Source organism: Ctenopharyngodon idella, chromosome 6, assembly GCF_019924925.1.
Source record: "Ctenopharyngodon idella isolate HZGC_01 chromosome 6, HZGC01, whole genome shotgun sequence".
NCBI classification, from domain to species: Eukaryota; Metazoa; Chordata; class Actinopteri; order Cypriniformes; family Xenocyprididae; genus Ctenopharyngodon; species Ctenopharyngodon idella.
Genome location: NC_067225.1, coordinates 26,039,611 through 26,060,032, shown reverse-complemented (window position 1 = coordinate 26,060,032; position 20,422 = coordinate 26,039,611). Strand labels below are relative to the sequence as shown.

The 20,422-nt window shown below is 37.2% G+C and overlaps 1 protein-coding gene across 4 annotated transcripts; it reads left to right on the top strand.

Annotated features, from left to right (window-relative positions):
- The first annotated feature begins 6,208 nt into the window (after nucleotides 1–6,208).
- Nucleotides 6,209–18,734, top strand: lrrn1 (leucine rich repeat neuronal 1). 4 transcript variants are annotated; one of them, XM_051898018.1, is made up of 2 exons: nucleotides 6,209–6,728; nucleotides 15,546–18,734. In XM_051898018.1, exon 2 carries the CDS (start codon nucleotides 15,781–15,783, stop codon nucleotides 17,932–17,934), a length of 2,154 nt encoding a protein of 717 aa, XP_051753978.1. In that variant the 5' UTR covers nucleotides 6,209–6,728; nucleotides 15,546–15,780; the 3' UTR covers nucleotides 17,935–18,734. The 4 variants fall into 4 exon arrangements, with proteins under 4 accessions (XP_051753978.1, XP_051753980.1, XP_051753979.1 ...); XM_051898020.1 differs by lacking the exon at nucleotides 6,209–6,728 and adding an exon at nucleotides 8,029–8,397; XM_051898019.1 differs by lacking the exon at nucleotides 6,209–6,728 and adding an exon at nucleotides 8,029–8,411.
- Nucleotides 18,735–20,422: the final 1,688 nt, after the last annotated feature.

Sequence of the window (20,422 nt, the reverse complement as noted above, 5' to 3'; positions counted from 1 at the left end):
TTTTACTACTTCAAATGTTAATCACATTTCTAAATGTAATTTAGACTTAGTTACTATATATATTTAATTGTTATTAAACAATAAATCAGGCATATTTTTTTCCTAGAGTCAAAAGAAACCACTATAATCAATCACCATAACCTTGTAGGGGAGAAACCACAGTGATTTTGTCACCTCCCACCCATGAGAAAAAGCAATACAGCTGGTGCTCTCATGCTTTAGGTTTAATCTGCTCCTTCACTAGTTCTTAAGCCAACACATCATTCCCCATGACCATTAATCCCCTGGTTAAAGTCACTGATTGAACTGAATTAAAATGAATTTAGGGCATCATTCTTTCTCTTCTCTCCACCTATGCCTTATTCAAATTAGTCTTAATTTACTGCTCTCTAATGTTAAATTTTTCTGCCCATATTCACCTAAAAGTGTTGTACATGAGCTCTTAATTCAGGTTAAACCAGGCTAGAATGGTAGGCATGGGTTTGGAGACTAAAGAGCAGTGATGATTCTCTGCATGTAGAGACCGTGAGGTCTGGTAAGAAAAAGAAATGCATTATGGAGGAGGTCTTGGAGTGGGCTGGAGAGATGAGAATGCCATAGAGAAAAAATGGTTCTTGTCTATGAAAAAGTGCATATGTATTGAGCTATTTAAATTGCTTGTGTGCGTGTGTGTGTGTGTTATTAATTACATTGGCCTCAATTACACTGACCCAAATTGAGTTGGACCAACTCAATTACGTTGACCCAAATTGAGTTGGACCAGCTCAATTAAATTGGCCCAAACTGAGTTGGTCCAACTCAATTAAATTGAGTTTTGGGCCAATTAAATTGAGTTGGTCCAACTCAATTTGGGCCAATTTAATTGATTTGGTCCAACTCAATTTAGTTGGACCAACTCTAACTCAATTAAATTGAGTTTTGGGCCAATTAAATTGAGTTGGTCCAACTCAATTTAGGCCAACTAAATTGATTTGGTCCAACTCAATTTAAGTTGGACCAACTCTAACTCAATTAAATTGAGGTAGTTTATTTTTTCTCCATTTTTCTTTGAATTTTCAATCTAAATCAGTCTTTTGTCTATTAGAATAATCGTGTCATCACGTTCACACCACTGTATCACTGTGTCCAGTTTGCACATATATTTTATTTGAAGAAGACTTGATTAAATATGTGTGCATACACTGTACTGGTTCATGTTTGGCACAGGAGAATGTGTGAAATATGTCTATAAAAACTATAAACATGGATACTTTATTCTCTATATGAGCTATGAGCCACGTGGCTAGTGTTGTTAAACTCATCGCGGAGCTCCGATCATATGCGCGCTCCGTGTGTAACAATTGTATTTTTGTGTTCGTATTCAAACTCCAGTTCTGACTGCATCGCGGGCAAAAAACAAACAACACTCATGTGCTGCTGTGCTGAGGGAAACATACACACGGCTCGCGTGTCCGAACGCAGAGGTGAATGAACAGCACTTTTGTGACATTTGAATTCTCCACTGTAATGTGATCTCATGCGTACATATTTTCCATTTGTGCTGGTAGATTACAGCAAAACAAACCACATGCACCCAAACTTCTGCTCTGGTCGCATCGCAGGAAAACGCATTTTTGTGTTGTAGCACTGAGGAAACAAGCACCTACGACCCATGTCTCTGAATGACAACAGAGACAGAGGCAAGAGAAGTGATACTTCCTCATGCATAATACTGCAATTATAATCTTATGCATACTACAGCGCAGTGATTGGATAGAATGAGCTTTTTGTCATGAATAAATGCAGAGAACCGCTCAAAACTGTTGACGTCAGCATGTTCGACCAGCCCATAGTGGAGCCAATCAGCACTCCTGATCTTGCCGGTAGTACACAATGACGTCAGATTTTGTGACGTTGCTCTGACTTTGCTTTTCAAACCGGAAGTCAGAAATCGCTCTGAAAAATGCAAAAATAACTAATTTCAACTTATAAATATAACTAATGAGTACCTTTAGTGTTTTCAATGATGTGCAGCCTATACATATCTGTTCACAGCTCAAAAAATGTGTTCTGGGGTTTCATGACCCTTTAATTGAGTTGGACCAACTCAATTAAATTGAGTTTTGGGCCAATTAAATTATCTGAAAATAAATCAAAACATGCACTTGAAAAACCCCACTTAAACAATAGTGTCATCTATCTGACTTTTCCTAGTATTTCACGTTAGTTCGCTGCTGTTAACGTTAAGTTACCGATGACTCTGCCTGATGATTACTAAGTTACGTTAAAGAGGCAGCGGAACACAAAAACAAACAAGAACTTAACTTACTCACCAGTTAATGTTATCACCATTATGATGGCGATCCGGCCAACAGTCAGAAAAAGGGCACCAAAACCCTTCCGAAGTGAATATCATGTTAGTTTGCTGTTAACATTATAAGTGAAAACATTTGGAAATGTTTGTTTTACATAAAATAGAAATAATATACTAACCTTTTGGTGAGTTACCATCTTTTGTCCATTAACAGCCACTTCCACCATACAGTTAAAAAAAGAAATTTCTTTTGCCATTGGTCAGTTTTTTCTTGGCAAGTTCACTACTGTAAATTGATTTACAGTAGAGAATAATTATAGTAGTGATTTTCTCATAATCCTTTGCTGTTTACAGTAACATACTGTATACACATTTTACAGTATATTACTGTACATATTACAGTTTTTGCTCATGATGGAAATGACATCACAACTGAAAGAATGTACATTTAATAATAATACATCATTTTTACATAGTTAAAATATAGATTATTTTACTCTTTATTTAGAATGTTGGTGTTGTAAAAAAAATATATATATAATATGTAATGTAATATTTTTTGTGATGGATTTTCATGTTTTAAGATTAAAAGTCTGGGTTTGTGACAAGGGTAAACCTAAATTCTATACAAATGCTGATTCTCTTGTAAAGGTTTCACCCATTCCACATGCATTTACAAGCACTGAATGCATGTACCATCTAAAGAGCAATCTGCTGAACAGAGCCATGTACTATTGTCTCTCTTTTACAGAACACCAAGGCTTTAATGTGGCCTTATTGACTGACTGACCTCTGCCGGCACCCCATATCCACAGGTCCCATCTGACTCAGTGCTACTGTGAACCCTCTCACAACAAATTCATGATTTTAAAACTCATTGTGGCAGATAGCTAGACTAACCCCAGGCTCTGGTTTAACTTCTGTTAACCTCTATGTCAGTCTAAAGGAGATGGTGGCCATTATAAAGCCAGCAATACTGGTTCAGAGATTCAGGAATTTGATTTTATCCAAAGAGTATAGGAAACTATTAAATCATTGATAGCATCTACATTACATTATGATTATGTGTTTTCCATATTATAATGGTAAAATGTTTAATGAGAATCATTTAGCAAATGGAAAAATTATATAACTCATTCAAAAGATTTTTTTGTGCTATTCTGCTGAGTCTATCACTTTAGAAAACTGCTGTTAAGGGGTAGATATTCGTTTGTAGGCTGACTGAACCTGCCTGTGTTAAGCATGGTTTAGCATGCTGAGGGAATCCTCTGAAGCAGACATATCTTACTCTGTTTGCTGTCTGCCTTAATGGAATAAATCAATATCTTCAATCAATGAGTGTGACCTGAATATTCCCGCAACTGAAGCAAGACTGTAAAACGTCAGTTGGGTCCAGTTTACTTTTATTTAAGCTCTAAAATCTGTAGAAATCTACTAGGCATGAGGGGAACATAAATTCTAAAAAGGGAAAATGTGCAGTTGTTACCTTGTGTAGGTTTTCTACCTACTCTTGAAACTGTTGGTGTAACCTAGTCAAATTTAAGATAATATCTTTGACTTAGATGCTACCACATAAAGGGCTACCAGTCAAAACAGTATTGTTTTGCTAATTATTCTCCGATTTATCATAGTATGACTTTTTTCCTAAAATATTCTAAGATAAAGGTTTAGTTATGTGGGTGCATGTGTTTGATCGTCACCATCTTATCACAATGCAAATCTAGCCAATGCACCTAGAGTGTTTCTATTTACCTGCCAGCTAAGGCCTTCAGGGCAGCAGTGACCTCAAAAAGTTTCCCTGTTATCTGCACCCACCCACCCACGCACACACAAACACACTGACAGCACTCCATCTGTCTGGATCTTTCAGTGGGGATAAAGCATACCATGGGGGAGGCAATGCAGGAGCTGTATTCTCTGCTTACCTCAAGTTCTCTACTTGTATGTCTGAAGGTGACTCAGAAAGGGCGCCCACACATTTATCCAGTGGTTTAAACTCATTGACTCTCTGGGTAATTGTGGTATCACATTTTAGTGGAGGTTAGTAATGATGTTCAGTTATGCATGCCTTTGAATCTGTTTTTTTTTTTGTTTTTTTTTGCATGTGTTAAGACCCGCTCACATCAAGGACGATAATGATAACATTTTATTGAAAAGTCACACAACTATAATGACACAGTGGAACGATATCTTTGAAATTACTTTCAGAACCTTTTTTTTTTCAAGCTGATAATCGATAAAAAACATTGACAGCCAATCAGAACCCTGACTTTAAAAAGCTTGAACATTTAAAGAGACAGACACCAAAACTGCATGCATGTGATTATAGTAATTGGAGCGGCTTCCTCCCATAAGGCTGTGTGTCCACTAGGTGCTCTGCTTAAAATGCCTATCTGTGAGCGCCTAAGAGCGCTTAAGCAGCGCAGCGTTTTTTTTCAGTTGAGACGCTTTGTTGTTATGATACGGAATATCTGCGGCACTGTTACTTATAACTGATTTTGCAGGTAATTTATTTCAGACTAAAAACGTAGACACAATGTAGAGTACTTGCTACATATGTTTGGAGACCAGCAATATTAACTTCTCATCCATTTTGTTCCGTTCTCTGCTTGTTGATGTCATTGTACACCAAGAATGTTGTGACAGTTGGTTGGTGTTGTATTTGTCCCGCCCCTCCTCCAATCTGATTGGACGGCTGACTAAAAAGTGACAGTGATGAGCGCATCGTTTTACTCAAAGTTGAACATTCTTCAACTCGAGGTAACCAGCGTTTAAAAAAACGCGGCACTCCCATTGAAAACAATTGGAAAAATATGCTAGCCGCTGGAAAAATCGCTTTGGTGGACACACGGCCTAAAGAAAATGCTTAACATGGCTTAATGTACTAAGACAGTGACATTAAAAGACCAAACTCAGTAAATACTATACTGATAAAGCATATTATACAGAAAAATTGGTTTGTGCAGAATTTGATCTTTAATATCACTTAGTAGGCTACATTAAGCGACGTTAAGCGTTTTCTGTTTTCTATGTGAGGAAAACGCTTAACGTGAAATTAAACACGTTGCGTTCCAATTCTGGGCTCAACTGCTTTTCTGTACATACTATACTTTATTAGTATGATGTTTACTGAGTTTGGTCTGTTAATACCACTGTCTTAGTAGGCTACATTAAGCCACATTAAGCATTTTTCCACGTTAAGAATGTCCCGTTGTGGGTGCTAATAGGCTAGTTATCGTTATAGTTGTGGTTCTTGGTGTGAACCTTTAGTCCGAGGTTCGCTCATTGCTCCAAAACAATGTTTAGGAATCAGATTAGTTTACAAAAAAAAAAAATTGAATACACTTTTACAACATTTCAAAAGAGAATTAAAATCACCCCAAATTTCAGACTTTTCATGCATGATGTTTTTTTCCCCCTCGTATCAAGTGTGTGCTTATTGTGAGCAGACTAATTAACAGGCGAATAAATTAGCTCGGAAATATTTTCATCCACCACGTCTCATGAGATTTATTTTAGTTATTTTATTTATTTATTTGCATGTTATGTAGAGCGCGAAGTTGTAGATAACCCCCATTCTCTTTTTACATCATAACAACACACACGCGAAATTCATTTGTTTTTATTTTATAAACTATTAACAAATGTATTCTTTGTTTTAAAACAGGAAATTTTGTCTGAAAATGTCATCTCTAGCCTAGACAATGCACAAAGATAGATGGATTAGGAAGAAAAACTTTCCTCAAAGTAAGGCACCGAACAAAGGGACATTGTCTCATTGTAAATCTTTGGTGAGTGGGACACCATGCAGAGTCCTCCATCACTATACGTCAAAGAGAAGGAGGGAGTCAGTGGAAGACGTTCTCATAAGAGAATATCACCTCCTTAGCATTTCAGCTTCCACGCCCCGCGTTATCCCCACCGCGCTCCCCCATGCCCGCCTTTGTTCGCATCACAACAATCCCTGAACAGATGGTGCTCTGCTTGGGAATCGAGTGACAGCCACCGGCTAGCAACCAATCGCCTGCTCGGGAATCAGCTGACTCGCCTGGACAGCGCCAGGTGCTGTCATCATATTTTCCTTGGCGACGCAGCACGGGTTCCACAGTAACACGGAGACACAGCGGATGGGAGCCAGTCAGCGCATTCCTGTTGCAAGGATCCATGCAAAACCTGACCATGCGCTTGGCGAAGGTTGCACATGCATATTCGCGGAGTGGATCTAACGAAATGATGCCGCTATAATCGTTAAGCAGTTTATCATACGGAACTTATGAACGACGTGATGGTATTTATTATCTATGGATTTTCTTTAAGTGCTCATTCTTCTGTTCACAAGGACATAGATACTGTATCTAGATACTGTAAGTGCATGAACCAGTCAGCGCGGAGGGAGGACTTCAATGCCATTCGGAACGTGTAGCAAGCCAAAGAGGTATGTTCAGATTTATTTTGAAGCATCCAAATAGCTATTTTTATTTGCATGTTAAACCAGAACCATGGGCAACTAAATATGTTCCATCCTGCGTGGTGCAATTATAAAAAACAATAGCCAGTTACAAAAGCTTTCTGTCTGTAATAACGAGCTGTGGTAAGTCACCCCAAAATGTGTTTCCATCAGGTTATGAAAATAGATGGGATCTGTGTTGCTTCGCTTTTGATGCTTCTCCTATATAGACTGAGTGTATGGCAAGCCGTTTTAGCATTTATTAATTTAACTACTGTTACTGTTCATTTAACTATAGTTATAAATTAACTATAGTTAAATATTTAATAGACTGAATTCAGTTACAAAATTTTGCAAATTGTTACCAACAATAAAATAGTTACATGATACTGTTAGGATATAGCTGACAATTAATAAATACTAGTTTGAAGGGGATTAAATGTGCATTGAGTAGATACTACACTGTAAAAAAGAATTGTTGGTTTAACTTAAAAAAGTAAGTTACCTGGTTGCCTTAAAATTTTGAGTTCATTGAAATTAAAAATTTGAGTTAATACAATGAAGGCAATTGGTTTAATCAACAGAAACTCAAAATATTATGTTATCTGAACCACATTAATTATCTAAATTGATTTGACAAAAGAAAAATGTTCTGATAACAAATCATGAAAATATATATATATATTTTTTACAGTGTAGTCAATTTTGGATAACTTACTGGTAATTAAAATATAAATACTAATAATATAAAAGTAAGTACTAGTACTACTATTAAAATTGATAATAGTTTTTAAGAAATAACTGTTCAAATGGCTTGCCATACGCCGTGATTTACTGCATTTAATAGCAAGGACGCATCGGCTGTTGCTTGAGATGTTCAAGGGCAAAACGTGTGTGATTTTTAATAATTTATGGTTTGTTTATGAGTTCACACAATCCATGCAGGATTTTTCAGAACCATAGTCTGGTAAAACATAATGCCACAACGAATGTATGCTATGGAGTAAGCAGAACGTGAAGGGAATGGGATACGGTCGACTTTTTAAAAGCTTTGTGTCAAACATGAATGCATGCAGTGTTAAAACAGCATTAACTGAATGCATTGAAGCATTTGGTTGCGTCTCGTATGTGGTACTACAGTTTTACTTCTAATTCTTCTTGATTATCCCGTTTGCATCGTTTAAATTATTCACAGTGACTCGTTTGTTATATTTTACCTCCTGAGAGTGATTTCACACTGTAATTGTGGCAGTAATCGATCGCAAACTTTGATCTGATCACGTTATTCCTGGCTTACCGCAGGCGCGCGCATGGGGTCTGGTTGGCGATGCAGAAATGTGATTTGCATCTCAATGTCCAGGCACTCTAGCAGATGTTTCGTTGCTTACTCATTCGAAATAAGACGCCACAACTTCCATAGGAAAGACAATAAACACGGGAAGACGTCTTTTAGTCAGGGAAGGATGTATAATGAGGTTTGAGGAGGGGGTTTGTATTGTCCCTGGGGACGCCACCCCTTGTTGCAGCTGTTGCGTCTGTTGCAGAAGTTGTTTTCTGACATTTGAAGAGAAGCGTCCTCATGAGCAACAACAACGCAAGGAAAATGTCGGGCATATTATGAGATGAGGACAATAGTAGGTGGTTACATCTTTGAAAGGTGTGTGGGAAAAGGTAATATTTTTTCTTTGTGTGGATTTTTTTCAAAATAATAATCTTTAGGATTGTATGCCTCTACTGTTTTAATCGAAATATTAATTCATATTATATAATAAACATTTTCAAAATAAATAAGAACATGTAAAATAATAAAATAGGTGACAGTAAGTGAGTGTAATAAAAACTGCTCTATTAACATTATTTTTTGTATAACATTATAGCTCTTGTCTTAGTTACCTGTTATATTAGTAAAAAACAATACTGTATTGTTTAAAAAATTATGTATAGAAGGGCTTTTTCTTTGTCATTCGTATAATCATTTAAATATTATTATGTCACTTCCACTACCATTGTAGTTTTTGAAATTTGTTTCTGTCAATCCAAAACACTCTCATACAGATATTACAGAAAATATTACAGAAAGATGTAAGGTGGTCTGGAGCTGTAAGAGGCCTGTTTTGTGTTTTTCCTATAAATGTGCATGTAATTCGGAGTGTATCAGTCTGTTGGGATTAGAAGCAATAGTGGTCAGTTCCATGTAGTGGTGAAAAGAACAATTCTGGCTTTTGTGTTGGTCACAGATAAAGAGTGGAATAGACCAAGCAGCTGTTTGACTAATTCTGCAACCATAATCTAGTTAAGAAATCACTCTGCAAAGGATCTGTTTGGACAGCAGGTGAAGGAGGAAAATGCATTCCTTACTGCTCTTATGAATAAGATGTGACTATGAATTTTAATTGTTTTGTATAATCTTACATTTTTATGAATGTAATGCTTTTTCTTAAATAGTTGTGTGGTCAGATATTTATTTCAAACAGCATTAGTAATGTACAGATATGAATTATAAGCTTATAAACTAAAGAAACAAACTTTGTAGTTGATGCAACATTTTTAACCTATTTTTCTGGTTATATTAGGGTCTCACATCAAAATCTGCAGCATCTGTTCAGGAAGATTATAGGCTATTTGAGGTTTTGAGTTTTAGATAATACACATTCTGGGATCCACTTAGTAACATTTATAAGTGCAAATAGTTGGAAACTGAAAAGGGACCTTTGGGTCCTTGTGCTGTGACACAGAGACTCAATTTGATCTGCAATCAATGTTTTTATGCCATTCACAGTATAGTCAGCACTGTACTGCTAACGCCATTACCCCACAGTTCAACCCTGGGCAAAGCTATGATTCACCATGCAATTAATAATACCCCTCAGATTAAGAGTTGGCAAGCATAAAGGGTCTTGAATGTTGGATGTGAAAAGATCTGCTCTCTTGGCCCTTTGCAAACCCATTTTGATCCAAGAATAAAATTAATTACCGTTAATTTCTCACTCACTTTCTGCGAAGGTTTTCAGGAAGTGAGTCCCTTGAGGAGATTAGCAGAGAAAAGAATGTAGAGTTAGAGACAAGATGGTCTTTTTTTTTTTTTTTTGGAGATGACGTCATAAGCCATTTTAGCAGGCCTTTTGAGTTTCTCCTCTTGTTTATTTGGACTTTCGTATTGTATGCTGGGAATGTATTTCCAGTGTTTCCTCTGCCTCCGCAGCAAACTGTGTGCATATAGAGAGTTAGAAAAGCAAATACAGTTTATTTTAAGTCATGTTGGCTGTGAGAAACATCAGCAAAATCAGCCCTGTTCATATCTGTGGCAACAAGAGTTTTTTTCTGTTGCTATTCAGTAAGTGGCTTGATGAATCACTGAATCAAATCATGAACAACAAATGATGTGTTCTAATGTTTATGTGGATCCTGGCCATTAGTAGCTCGGGCTTGTGTACCAATCCAAATACCCTTATCTTTTATACAAGCATAAACCCATTAGTGTTGTTTGTAGTAGTTAGAATATTGATTTTCTGCTGAGATTTAAAAACTGCACTTTACAGTGCTCAAGTTGAGATTTTGAAAGCATATTGAGGTTACTTAGTTAGGAGAATGTGTCTTCATTATCTAAATATCTTTAGGGTTTGTTTTTATGGCCATTTTGGGAGTTTCATTGACAGATTTGTATGGTTGTAATCACTTGAGCTAGAATTTGAGGATACGTAGGATTTCAACCAAATCTCAGTTTAGCTTTTACTGTACACTTCAAATAAACCTGCAGGCTTAGAGTGTATATTTTCCTCAAACTTAAAAAAAAATACCCTGTCAAACACTAGCAGTACTGTGACCCATAGATCAGATGTGCCTTCAAAACAGAAGTCTTCACTCTCTGCAGAGAACAGATCTGCATCTGTTGGTGATCTGAAATGGCAGGTGTTTCAAATAGGCTCCCATTGAATTTCACAGCTGTCATTTGTTATCTAAAACTAGGGGAAGTTCGGGATGACGGGCTGGACAACAGGAAGCAAGCTGGCTGCAGAAGTTCACCTAATGAGGTTGGAGTGGCGTAAATAGCCATTAATTTGCCCGCAGATTTGGATTCAGATCCTGTTTACTTATAATAAATAAATATTTATGAGGATCATCAGGATGTGTTATTTGCGGTCCTTAGGCAAATGGTACTGTGAGAAACAATTTGTTACATCATGTTTCTTCCATTCATAATTGCAGCCTGTGCACACTTTTCCCCAAATACCACTACTGAAATGCGATAAGAGTAATTGTCTGTTGTTTGTATTAACTTCCTTATGAGGTTTTCATTTTTAACCATCATATTATATTTACTAATATCCTCTTTTATAAGGCCATACTTTAAAGAGAAACATTTAAAGCCTCTGGATAATTTTAAGCTTATTTGAACCCTAAAACACTATGCATCCACATTAGTTTTGTTTGGTAATAAGTTTGGCAGAGAAGATCTATTGATCTTTGCCAAAAGATCAATAGAATGCTCACTGCAGACTTAATGAAACTAAAGTGATGTCTCTGAACTACAAACAGACAACTAGACCTTAATCTAAAAACATAGAGCTAAAATTGTGGCTTAATTTTAAGCCCCAGTATTCAGTCTTAAATGAAATTGTGATCGCTGGATTACTTTATCCTTCTTACTGGAAAGGCCTCCACTTTGGTAAATACTGCTATTAAGAGCTGAATCTGAGATTGACCTCAATATTGGTAAAAATGAAACGTAATTTGTGTGAAAATGGCAGAAAATAAGGGCACAGTTGACCCATTGTTTACTTATTTTAAACAATGGAAAATACTGTAACAGTAGTGTGTATTTAAACTGACTGAAAATATTTTGTTCCAAACCTGTATGGCTTACTCTAAAAAATAGATACTCTAAAAAAGTTTTAGAGTATCTATTTTTCTAAAAAAGTTTTTTTTTTTTTTTTAAAGTCATCAGGATCCATTGTTGTTTTGGACCCCATTGACTGTCATTGTATGAACAAAAACATTCAAAAGATATTCTTTTGGATTAAAGAAAAGTCATATAGGTTTGGTAGGATAAAAGGATGAAAGGCTTTTCATTTTTGGGTGAACTATCCCTTTAAGAGGCTGCTTAGACATCTTGCAAATTGAGTGTCATTAAAAGCATGGATCATGTTCTGGTAAAAATTAGTTAATTAGTTGCTATTCCTGGAAAATGATGGAACACTTTAGACCTTCTATTTGATTCTATCTGCCCATCTTTAAATTTTACAGATAAGTTTAATCTTCCATTCTAATTACCTTATTAAGATATTTCACATGTCATTGTGTGATATATTGTATTGCAAGCTAGATAATTAGATAAGGTACATTTTCATTGTATCATTTTTCTTGTCCAAACCTGTGAGATAAACTGAATGAAATTCTCACACTGATTGGTCTTTGCAGTGTTAAAATAGTAAATTGCCCTTAAAACATTTTGTTGGTTTCGCTCCCATCTTTACTAGTTTAGCTTCAGTGTGAGGTGTCATTTTGTATTGCATTACGAAATACTTTAAGGATGGTGCTGATATCTCCGATAACACAGGCCGGGTCCATCTGTGTACTGCACTCTTTTATGAGAATTGCTGATACTAGCAGTTACAGTCAGCTTTCATTCTAAATTGCCCCGATGCTCTTTGGCCACAGGGGGGAGATCAGGCCTCTTATTGATTTCCACTCTCACATTAAAGGACTCATTTACACCAGCTGTACCATGTTTCCTCCATTCATTTTCTTGTGAGTATGAGACTTAAAATTGTTCAAGCTGTCCAAGCTTGTATTTGTTGGTGGATTCAACTTCATGAGAGACTCCAAAGCTCTGAAGTTAAGTTGGCATATTGCTGCCACTTGCAATCTGCATATGATTCTTTAAATCTTATGCTTCAGGATGAGTGCAGTTCAGTTGTGTTGATAATTGCAGTTAAAAACATTAGCAATGCCAAGCAACTGAGTATATGTTCTTAATGTAGGTGGTATTTGGCATGATCTAAATCCCTCTGGCTTGCGGTTTGTGTGATTGAATCAGCATTATCACCATATGGGATAACAGATGCCCCGTTCACTGCTGCTCTGTCAAAGACATAATAACATGCCACCTTTTTGTGCCTATTGCTTGCGATGGATGCTTAATATTAGGGATGTCCAGATCCGATCACGTGATCGGAAATCGGGCCCGATCACCTGGTTTCAGACTCGATCGGAATCGGACGTTACCTCCCGATCAGGACTCGGATTTGTATATATATTCTCATTATATTTAACACATCTATAGTTATGCGGTGGCACAGAGTTACGCCTGTTTCACACTGCAAGCGTGAGCGTAACTACACCGTCACTGCAGCTGCAGAGACGCGCGAGTATTCACACTGGAAGCGTTTGTACAGCGTCACAGCAGCGGCTCGAAGCTACATATGTGAGCATTTCTTTACAAAGACAGCTATACATTCGTTTTTATAAGTTGGTCATTTATAAACTTGATAGTCTTGAAAGTTTGTTAACATGGGGAGGTGTACAACATTCATATAAACGTAAATACATAAATAAATAAAATAAATAAACAAAAGCCTCGTGTCATCCATTGCTGCACACGAATGAGGTAAGCTTTGTGTGTATGACATCATCTGCCGCGTGCACATGTTTACAAGACAGCAAACTCTGGTTTAATTTGGGTATGCTGCAGTCTGTAATAACTAAAATAATGCATGCCGAAAAAAATACGCGCTGCTCACGCGCCGCTTACGCTTGCAGTGTGAAACAGGCGTTAAGCCTCGTTTACACTGCACGCGTCTGCGGCGCGTTACGGCTCCGGCAAGGTTTTGTTCCGTCCTCTGCGCAGTGTCAACTCACACCAGAAGCATTTCAGAAGCGAAGCGGCTGAATTCACGAGACCACGAGATTTGACTGTCTGATGTTTTTTCCTTGATTCTTTTCGTGTTTTTAATGGCTAAATGGTTATATTTTGTCCGGTTTAATTGTGTTTATTGCTATGCCATACTGTATTTTGCTGTAGCCTACAGACGAAGTTTATACACTTAAAAGTCCAGTGGATGACAAGAACAAAAAAAATTTCAACTTCGAATCTCTTGTCTTCAGTTTCTGGCCTCCTATGTGAAATATGAGCGGGAGTTTACACAGGATGATTATTTTGATTTTATTTTGTATTTGAGCTGTGCGTCTTGGACGCAGCGTCCGTCAAAAATAGGCTTGGCGCCTATCTTTAGCGAAGCGGCGCGGCGAGCCGCTTCTGGGACGCTTCGAAAACGCACAGCGGCGCGGCTGGTGTAAACACGAGCATTGACTAGAGTGGCCGCGTATCAGCCGTAACGCGCCGCACACGCGTGCAGTGTAAACGAGGCTTTAGACCCTTTTGACTCAACACAGAAACAGCAACGCGTGCGGCATGACATCACTTTGTTGCAGAGACGCTATTGGTTAAATGCCGGCAAAGTATTTATATAATATAAAAACAAAGTCTAATATAAAACAAATATATTTATATTTGTTTTTATCGGATCGGGACTCGGTATCGGTAGATTCTCAAAATCAAATGACTCGGACTCGGACTCGAGGGCAAAAAAACCTGATCGGGACATCCCTACTTAATATGCTTGGTTTTTTCATTCCAAACTTCAACAAAACCCCTTCTATTGTTAAATTAGCTGCAGTAATCTAGGACAACACATTTTCTGCAGAATCAAGTAAAGCGTACCTGATTTGATATGATTGATTTGATACGGTTCACATTTGCATAATACCTTATTTTTATGCATTTTGTTTTAAATCGTGCATCGTGCTGCAAAGAGGTAATACTGTAGAATGCTGCAAAGAGGTAATACTGTAGTTATTTAACTTATAAATATGGATAAATATATAGAGTCATTTCTATACCTCACTAATGTTCGGTCTTTGTTTACAATAACAATTGTTTGATCCTCTGAGAAATAATATTTCCTTCCTTTTTGGTCACCCTTTCTTTTCTCTTTGATTAACCCCTTCAAGCATGTCAGATTGCAGTAAAAAAAAAAAAGCCCCTGCCTCTGGTTTTCACATATTACCTTTATATTCATATACTGGTTTATTGTATATGTTGTATTTAGAGGAAAAAAAAAATTTAACAATTCTTATGAAAATTAAAACAACCATTTGTGACTGTGTTCTGTTATAAATTTCGACAAATCTCTTTCCAAGTTTACCTGCTTCTGAGAAGTTTTATTTTTACTATGCATAATGCTTAGTTTATTTAGCTATTTTTGTGTAAGCTACATACTGTATATGTGTTCTAACACTGTTTTATAGTTGAAAGTGTATTAACTAAAAAGCTTAGTTTCATATTATGTTCATTGCAAAATGTTTGTCATTTTTTACTTGTTTACCAGTACAAATAACTAAAAATCTTTAAAACAAGATTAGTTTAGTGCACATGGTATTTTTGTCTTGTTTTCAAAAAAATTGTCTTAAATATAAGAATTTTTTTCCTTGTTTATTCTTTAAGTGTAAAATAATCTGCCAGTGCAGTAAGACGTAATAAACTAAATATAAATTTATCTTGCTTAAAGAATGTATATATATTTTACCTAGAAAATTAGACAAAAATACTGTTTTTGTAGTGCAATGTTTGCTTCAGTCATGTGTATTTGACATTTTTTCCATTGTTTGAATCCATACTTTCTGCTTTCATCTCATATCTCTTAATGTGTTTTTTTTTTTTTTAAATTGCCTATACAACTTTTCATGTCATGGAATTTTTCCTTTGATTATTGTAACACAATCTTTTCTGTTTGTTATTTTTCCTAGGCCAACTCTCCAGTCTAAGGTTCACACTGTGAGGAAGTTTCAAACCTATATGAGCCCACGGGAACTACACCCTTTTAAATCTTTCGGAAGCTCTTTGACTTTGCTGTTCAAGCTTGCAGAGGGATAAAAGGACTATTCTGCAACACTTCTATTGAATGAGAATCTCACCTCACCATCTCTTTGGTGCTATAGGAATTCCAGCTCAGATCTGATAAGATAAACAAATACAATCAGAATGGCAAGAGGGACTTTCTTTTTTGTTGTGCAGGGCCAGATTTGTTTCTTCCTGTTTTTGGCTTTACTTGGCCTCTCTTCAGTTCAGAGTACAGAATGTCCGCAGCTTTGTGTGTGTGAGATCCGGCCTTGGTTCACACCCCAGTCCACCTACAGAGAAGCAACTACTGTTGATTGCAATGACCTTCACCTTACGCGCATCCCTGGGAACCTGTCCGCTGACACGCAGGTGTTGCTTCTGCAAAGTAACTACATTGCCAGAACTAGTGAGGAACTGGAGCAGTTACTGAATCTCACAGAACTTGACCTGTCTCAGAACAATTTCAGCAACATCCGTGATATCGGCCTGACCAACATGTCACAACTCACAACGCTTCACCTGGAGGAAAACCAAATAGTCGAGATGCCTGACTTCAGTTTGCAAGACCTCACCAATCTACAGGAGCTGTACATTAATCACAATCAGATCAGCTCCATTGCACCCAATGCCTTCGCCGGATTGCGTAACCTTCTGAGACTCCATCTGAACTCCAACAGACTCAAGGCCATTGACAGTCGTTGGTTTGAATCAACCCCCAACCTGGAGATCCTGATGATTGGGGAAAATCCTGTGGTCGGCATCCTGGATTTGAACTTCAAACCTCTTACCAACTTGAGAAGCCTGGTCCTCGCAGGAATGGAGCTCACTGATATCCCAGGCAATGCGTTTGTTGGACTAGACAACCTGGAGAGTCTCTCCTTCTATGACAATAAACTAGTTCGGGTGCCACAGACTGCTCTGCAGAAGCTTCCAAACCTGAAATTCCTGGATTTGAACAAAAATCCAATACATAAAATTCAAGAGGGGGACTTTAAGAACATGCTAAGGCTGAAAGAACTTGGCATTAACAACATGGGAGAACTTGTGTCCATTGATCGCTTTGCCCTGGATAACCTCCCAGAGTTGACCAAACTCGAAGCCACCAACAACCCCAAGTTTTCCTACGTGAGCCGTTTAGCATTCCGTGACTTGCCGTCACTAGAGAGTCTAATGCTCAATAACAACGCTCTAAACTCCCTCTACCAGGCTACGGCGGAGTCCCTGCCCAACCTGAGGGAGATCAGTATCCACAGCAACCCGCTGCGCTGCGACTGTGTAATTCAGTGGATGAGCTCAAACAAGACAAACATTCGATTTATGGAGCCTCTTTCCATGTTTTGCGCGATGCCACTTGAGGTTAGAGGTCAGCGTGTGAGAGACGTGCTTTCTCATGAAACTTCAGGCCAGTGTCTGCCCATGATCTCTCACGACACTTTCCCCAATCACCTCAACCTAGACATCGGAATGACGGTAGACCTTGACTGTCGTGCTATGGCCGAACCTGAACCGGAAATATACTGGGTGACCCCATCTGGTAACAAAGTCATGATGGATACAGTGTCCGATAAATACCAACTCAGCAGTGCAGGAACTCTGCGCATATCCCATATTCAGGTGGACGACTCTGGCCACTACACCTGTGTGGCCCAAAATACAGAAGGAGCGGACACTCGGGTGACCGCCATTCGAGTCAATGGAACTCTTCTGGATAGCACCCAACTTATGAAGATCTATGTGAAACAAACCGAGTCCCACTCAATTTTAGTGTCCTGGAAAGTGAACTCCAATGTCATGACGTCCAATCTAAAGTGGTCGTCTGCCACCATGAAAATTGACAACCCTCACATCACCTATACAGCTAAAGTTCCTGTAGATGTTCATGAGTACAACCTCACACACCTTCAACCAGCCACTGAGTATGAGGTCTGTCTCTCAGTCTCCAATATCCACCAGCAGACCCAAAAGTCATGCGTCAACGTCACAACCAAGCACGCCACGTTTGCAGTGGAAATCTCAGAGCAAGGCACCAATACGGCTCTGGCAGGTGTCATGGGCACAATACTGGCCATCATCAGCCTAGGCTCCATCACGGTGTACATTGCAAAGAGATGGAAGAGGAAGAACTACCATCACTCCTTAAAGAAGTACATGCAGAAAACCTCCTCCATCCCCCTAAACGAACTGTATCCTCCCCTCATTAACTTATGGGAGGCAGACAGTGAAAAGGACAAGGACGGTTCTTCAGACACTAAGCCAACACAGGTGGACACAACAAGAAGTTATTACATGTGGTGAAGCTTACCAGACGTTTTTTCTTCTTTAGAGCACAAAGACACATCTTTACTTATTTGTGCGTAAAAAGACATGGATTTCTTTTTTTTCTGCTTTGCTTACTTGCAAGCAACTATTCAGACTGATATCTCTGACTTTTTAGTAGAGTGTATTGCCTTTTCATCTTCTTTAACTTTCAATATGGCAGCTTTGTTTAGCTTCCGAGACATGTTAGTAGCTGTGCTTTTTCTTTTTGTTCATTATATTTTCATAGCACAGCATAGATAATGTCAAGGATTGACTTTGGGTCGATTGATGCTGTAGTACTGTATCTGATCCAATATTGATATGTCTTTGGCAGTATTCATAGAGAATGCATTGTTTCTTTCTCTCTTGCGTAAGACAGTTTAACTGTTGTGCACTGAAATATATTAACAAATTTGTCTTTGGACTCCAGTGTAAGCTGACAAGGTGAGTTTAGACTTGATACACTGTCTATTGAAAAATGTTAGCAATTGTTCTGTAATGTTGTATCAACTATAATTTGAACATTTTGGGTTTTCTCAAAAGTAATTTTTGATTTAGAACTAAACTTTGCAGATTAAAGAATTGTAAACCAGCAATAGAAATGTGAATGTTAAATAATTAGGTTGTAGAAAAATGCTTTTTTTAATTACTCAGATTCTTCTTCTTTTTTTTTTTTAATTGGCTAGAATCTGTTAATCATTTAATTTTGTTGTAATTTACACATGCAAAATATGTTGCATATTACAGTGCAAACAAAAATAAAATACAGTTTTGTTCTAATATTTTTTATACAATGATTTTCAAGTTGAGTGTCATTATTATAATTTTCTGCTCTATCTTTTGTAATTATTATTTCAGACATCTTACCCCCCACAACCCCCTTCTTTTTTATGAATTACTTACTACTTACTTTGGTCATGATTTAATAGTTTCAGTGAACTAAAAGACAGCATAATACAAAGATCTCCATTACCAATCCCCCAATAGCGATAGGGTCAAGGAATGCAATTACAAAAATATGATTAAAATCTGTCTTCTTTCTTCCTTCAGTTATTGCCACCAAGTCCTCAAGGATAAATTATTCATCAAAGTAATTATTAAATCATCCGAAATGGGATGCTTATTTATATCAGGTGTTTTTTTTCTGATCACTTATGTTAAAATATTTTTAATTTATTGGTATTTTATGAACATAAGTTGCTGATGAAATTTTGGCATATAGAGTCAGAAAATCATAGAAGAAAAGAGTAAATGAACCAAAACCAAAGAAGGTTGTGACTTAGGGGTAATGTGGATAATTAACCAGTCTCCATTGGCACATGCAGCCTAAAATGTTCAGCTTGGTTTTAATCAGCCAAATGCTTGGTCTCTTGCTAATATCAAACATTTACAGGCCTCAGTATCTGAATTATCTAAGGAGAGTCACAAATCCAAAGAACTCCCCAAAACAACATTAAATTGTTTTATTGAGCCTTTGAAACATTGCTCATGCCTGCAGTTTGATTGCCTCTTTGTGATTTAGTAGCTCTCCAATGGGAAATTATGACTGCATCCATTAATTTTAATATCTGTCTTTGTCTGAGAGAATCCTCCCATTGGTTTGTCTTGTGCTACTTGCATCTCATGTCACAATGACTAGTAAAATCAGCTTATAGCTAAAATATCTTTCTTTCATATGCACAATTTTAAGAAGACATAATATTATTGACATCTGTGATCTAATAAATTTGAAACCAGTGTATAAATTAGTGATATTAAAATTAAAAAATTGTCTTAGATAAAATTGGATGTGTTTCAGAAAGTGAATGTTTCTCAAGTCCCATTCATAAATCTGGCCTGGAGACTAGAAACTGATACAATCAGTTATGTACTTAAATAATTATTGGGATGGGAAATCCCTTAGTACTCTTTGACTGAGGAGGACAATTTCTGGAAATATCTTTAATCAGTGAAATAAGACTCCCGCCTTTGGTGTCAAGGATCCTTGCTATATACATTGTATCACATTTGGTTATGCATTTACCCTCTATACAAAACATTAGTTTGATAGAATATTTCATTAAACTACTCTCTAGAATAGGCTACTTGATTCTGATTGGTCAATCCAGCATCCACCTATTTCCTAATATTCGCCATCGCCCATAGCAAACCCTCTTCCGAGAAACTGAACTTTGATGTCTCTTATCATGAACTGCCACCATATTGTCTCAGTTATCAACTCTAGTGAAACTGACCGCTGGCTAATATCTATATGGCCATATTAATATTAGCATACTTTTATATTATTGTAGTGCTCGTTTTTTTGCAAGGACGATTGTTTTGTACACTATAATGGACTATTTTTTCTTAGCAAAAACTTTAAGATCATATATAGGTAAGATTATAAAATAATTTCAAGCAATAAGTAAATGAGCCGGTAATTATCCCAGATGGTTGATCACATTTAACAAAAAAACATTCAGTCGGTTAAGTTAAGGCTATACCT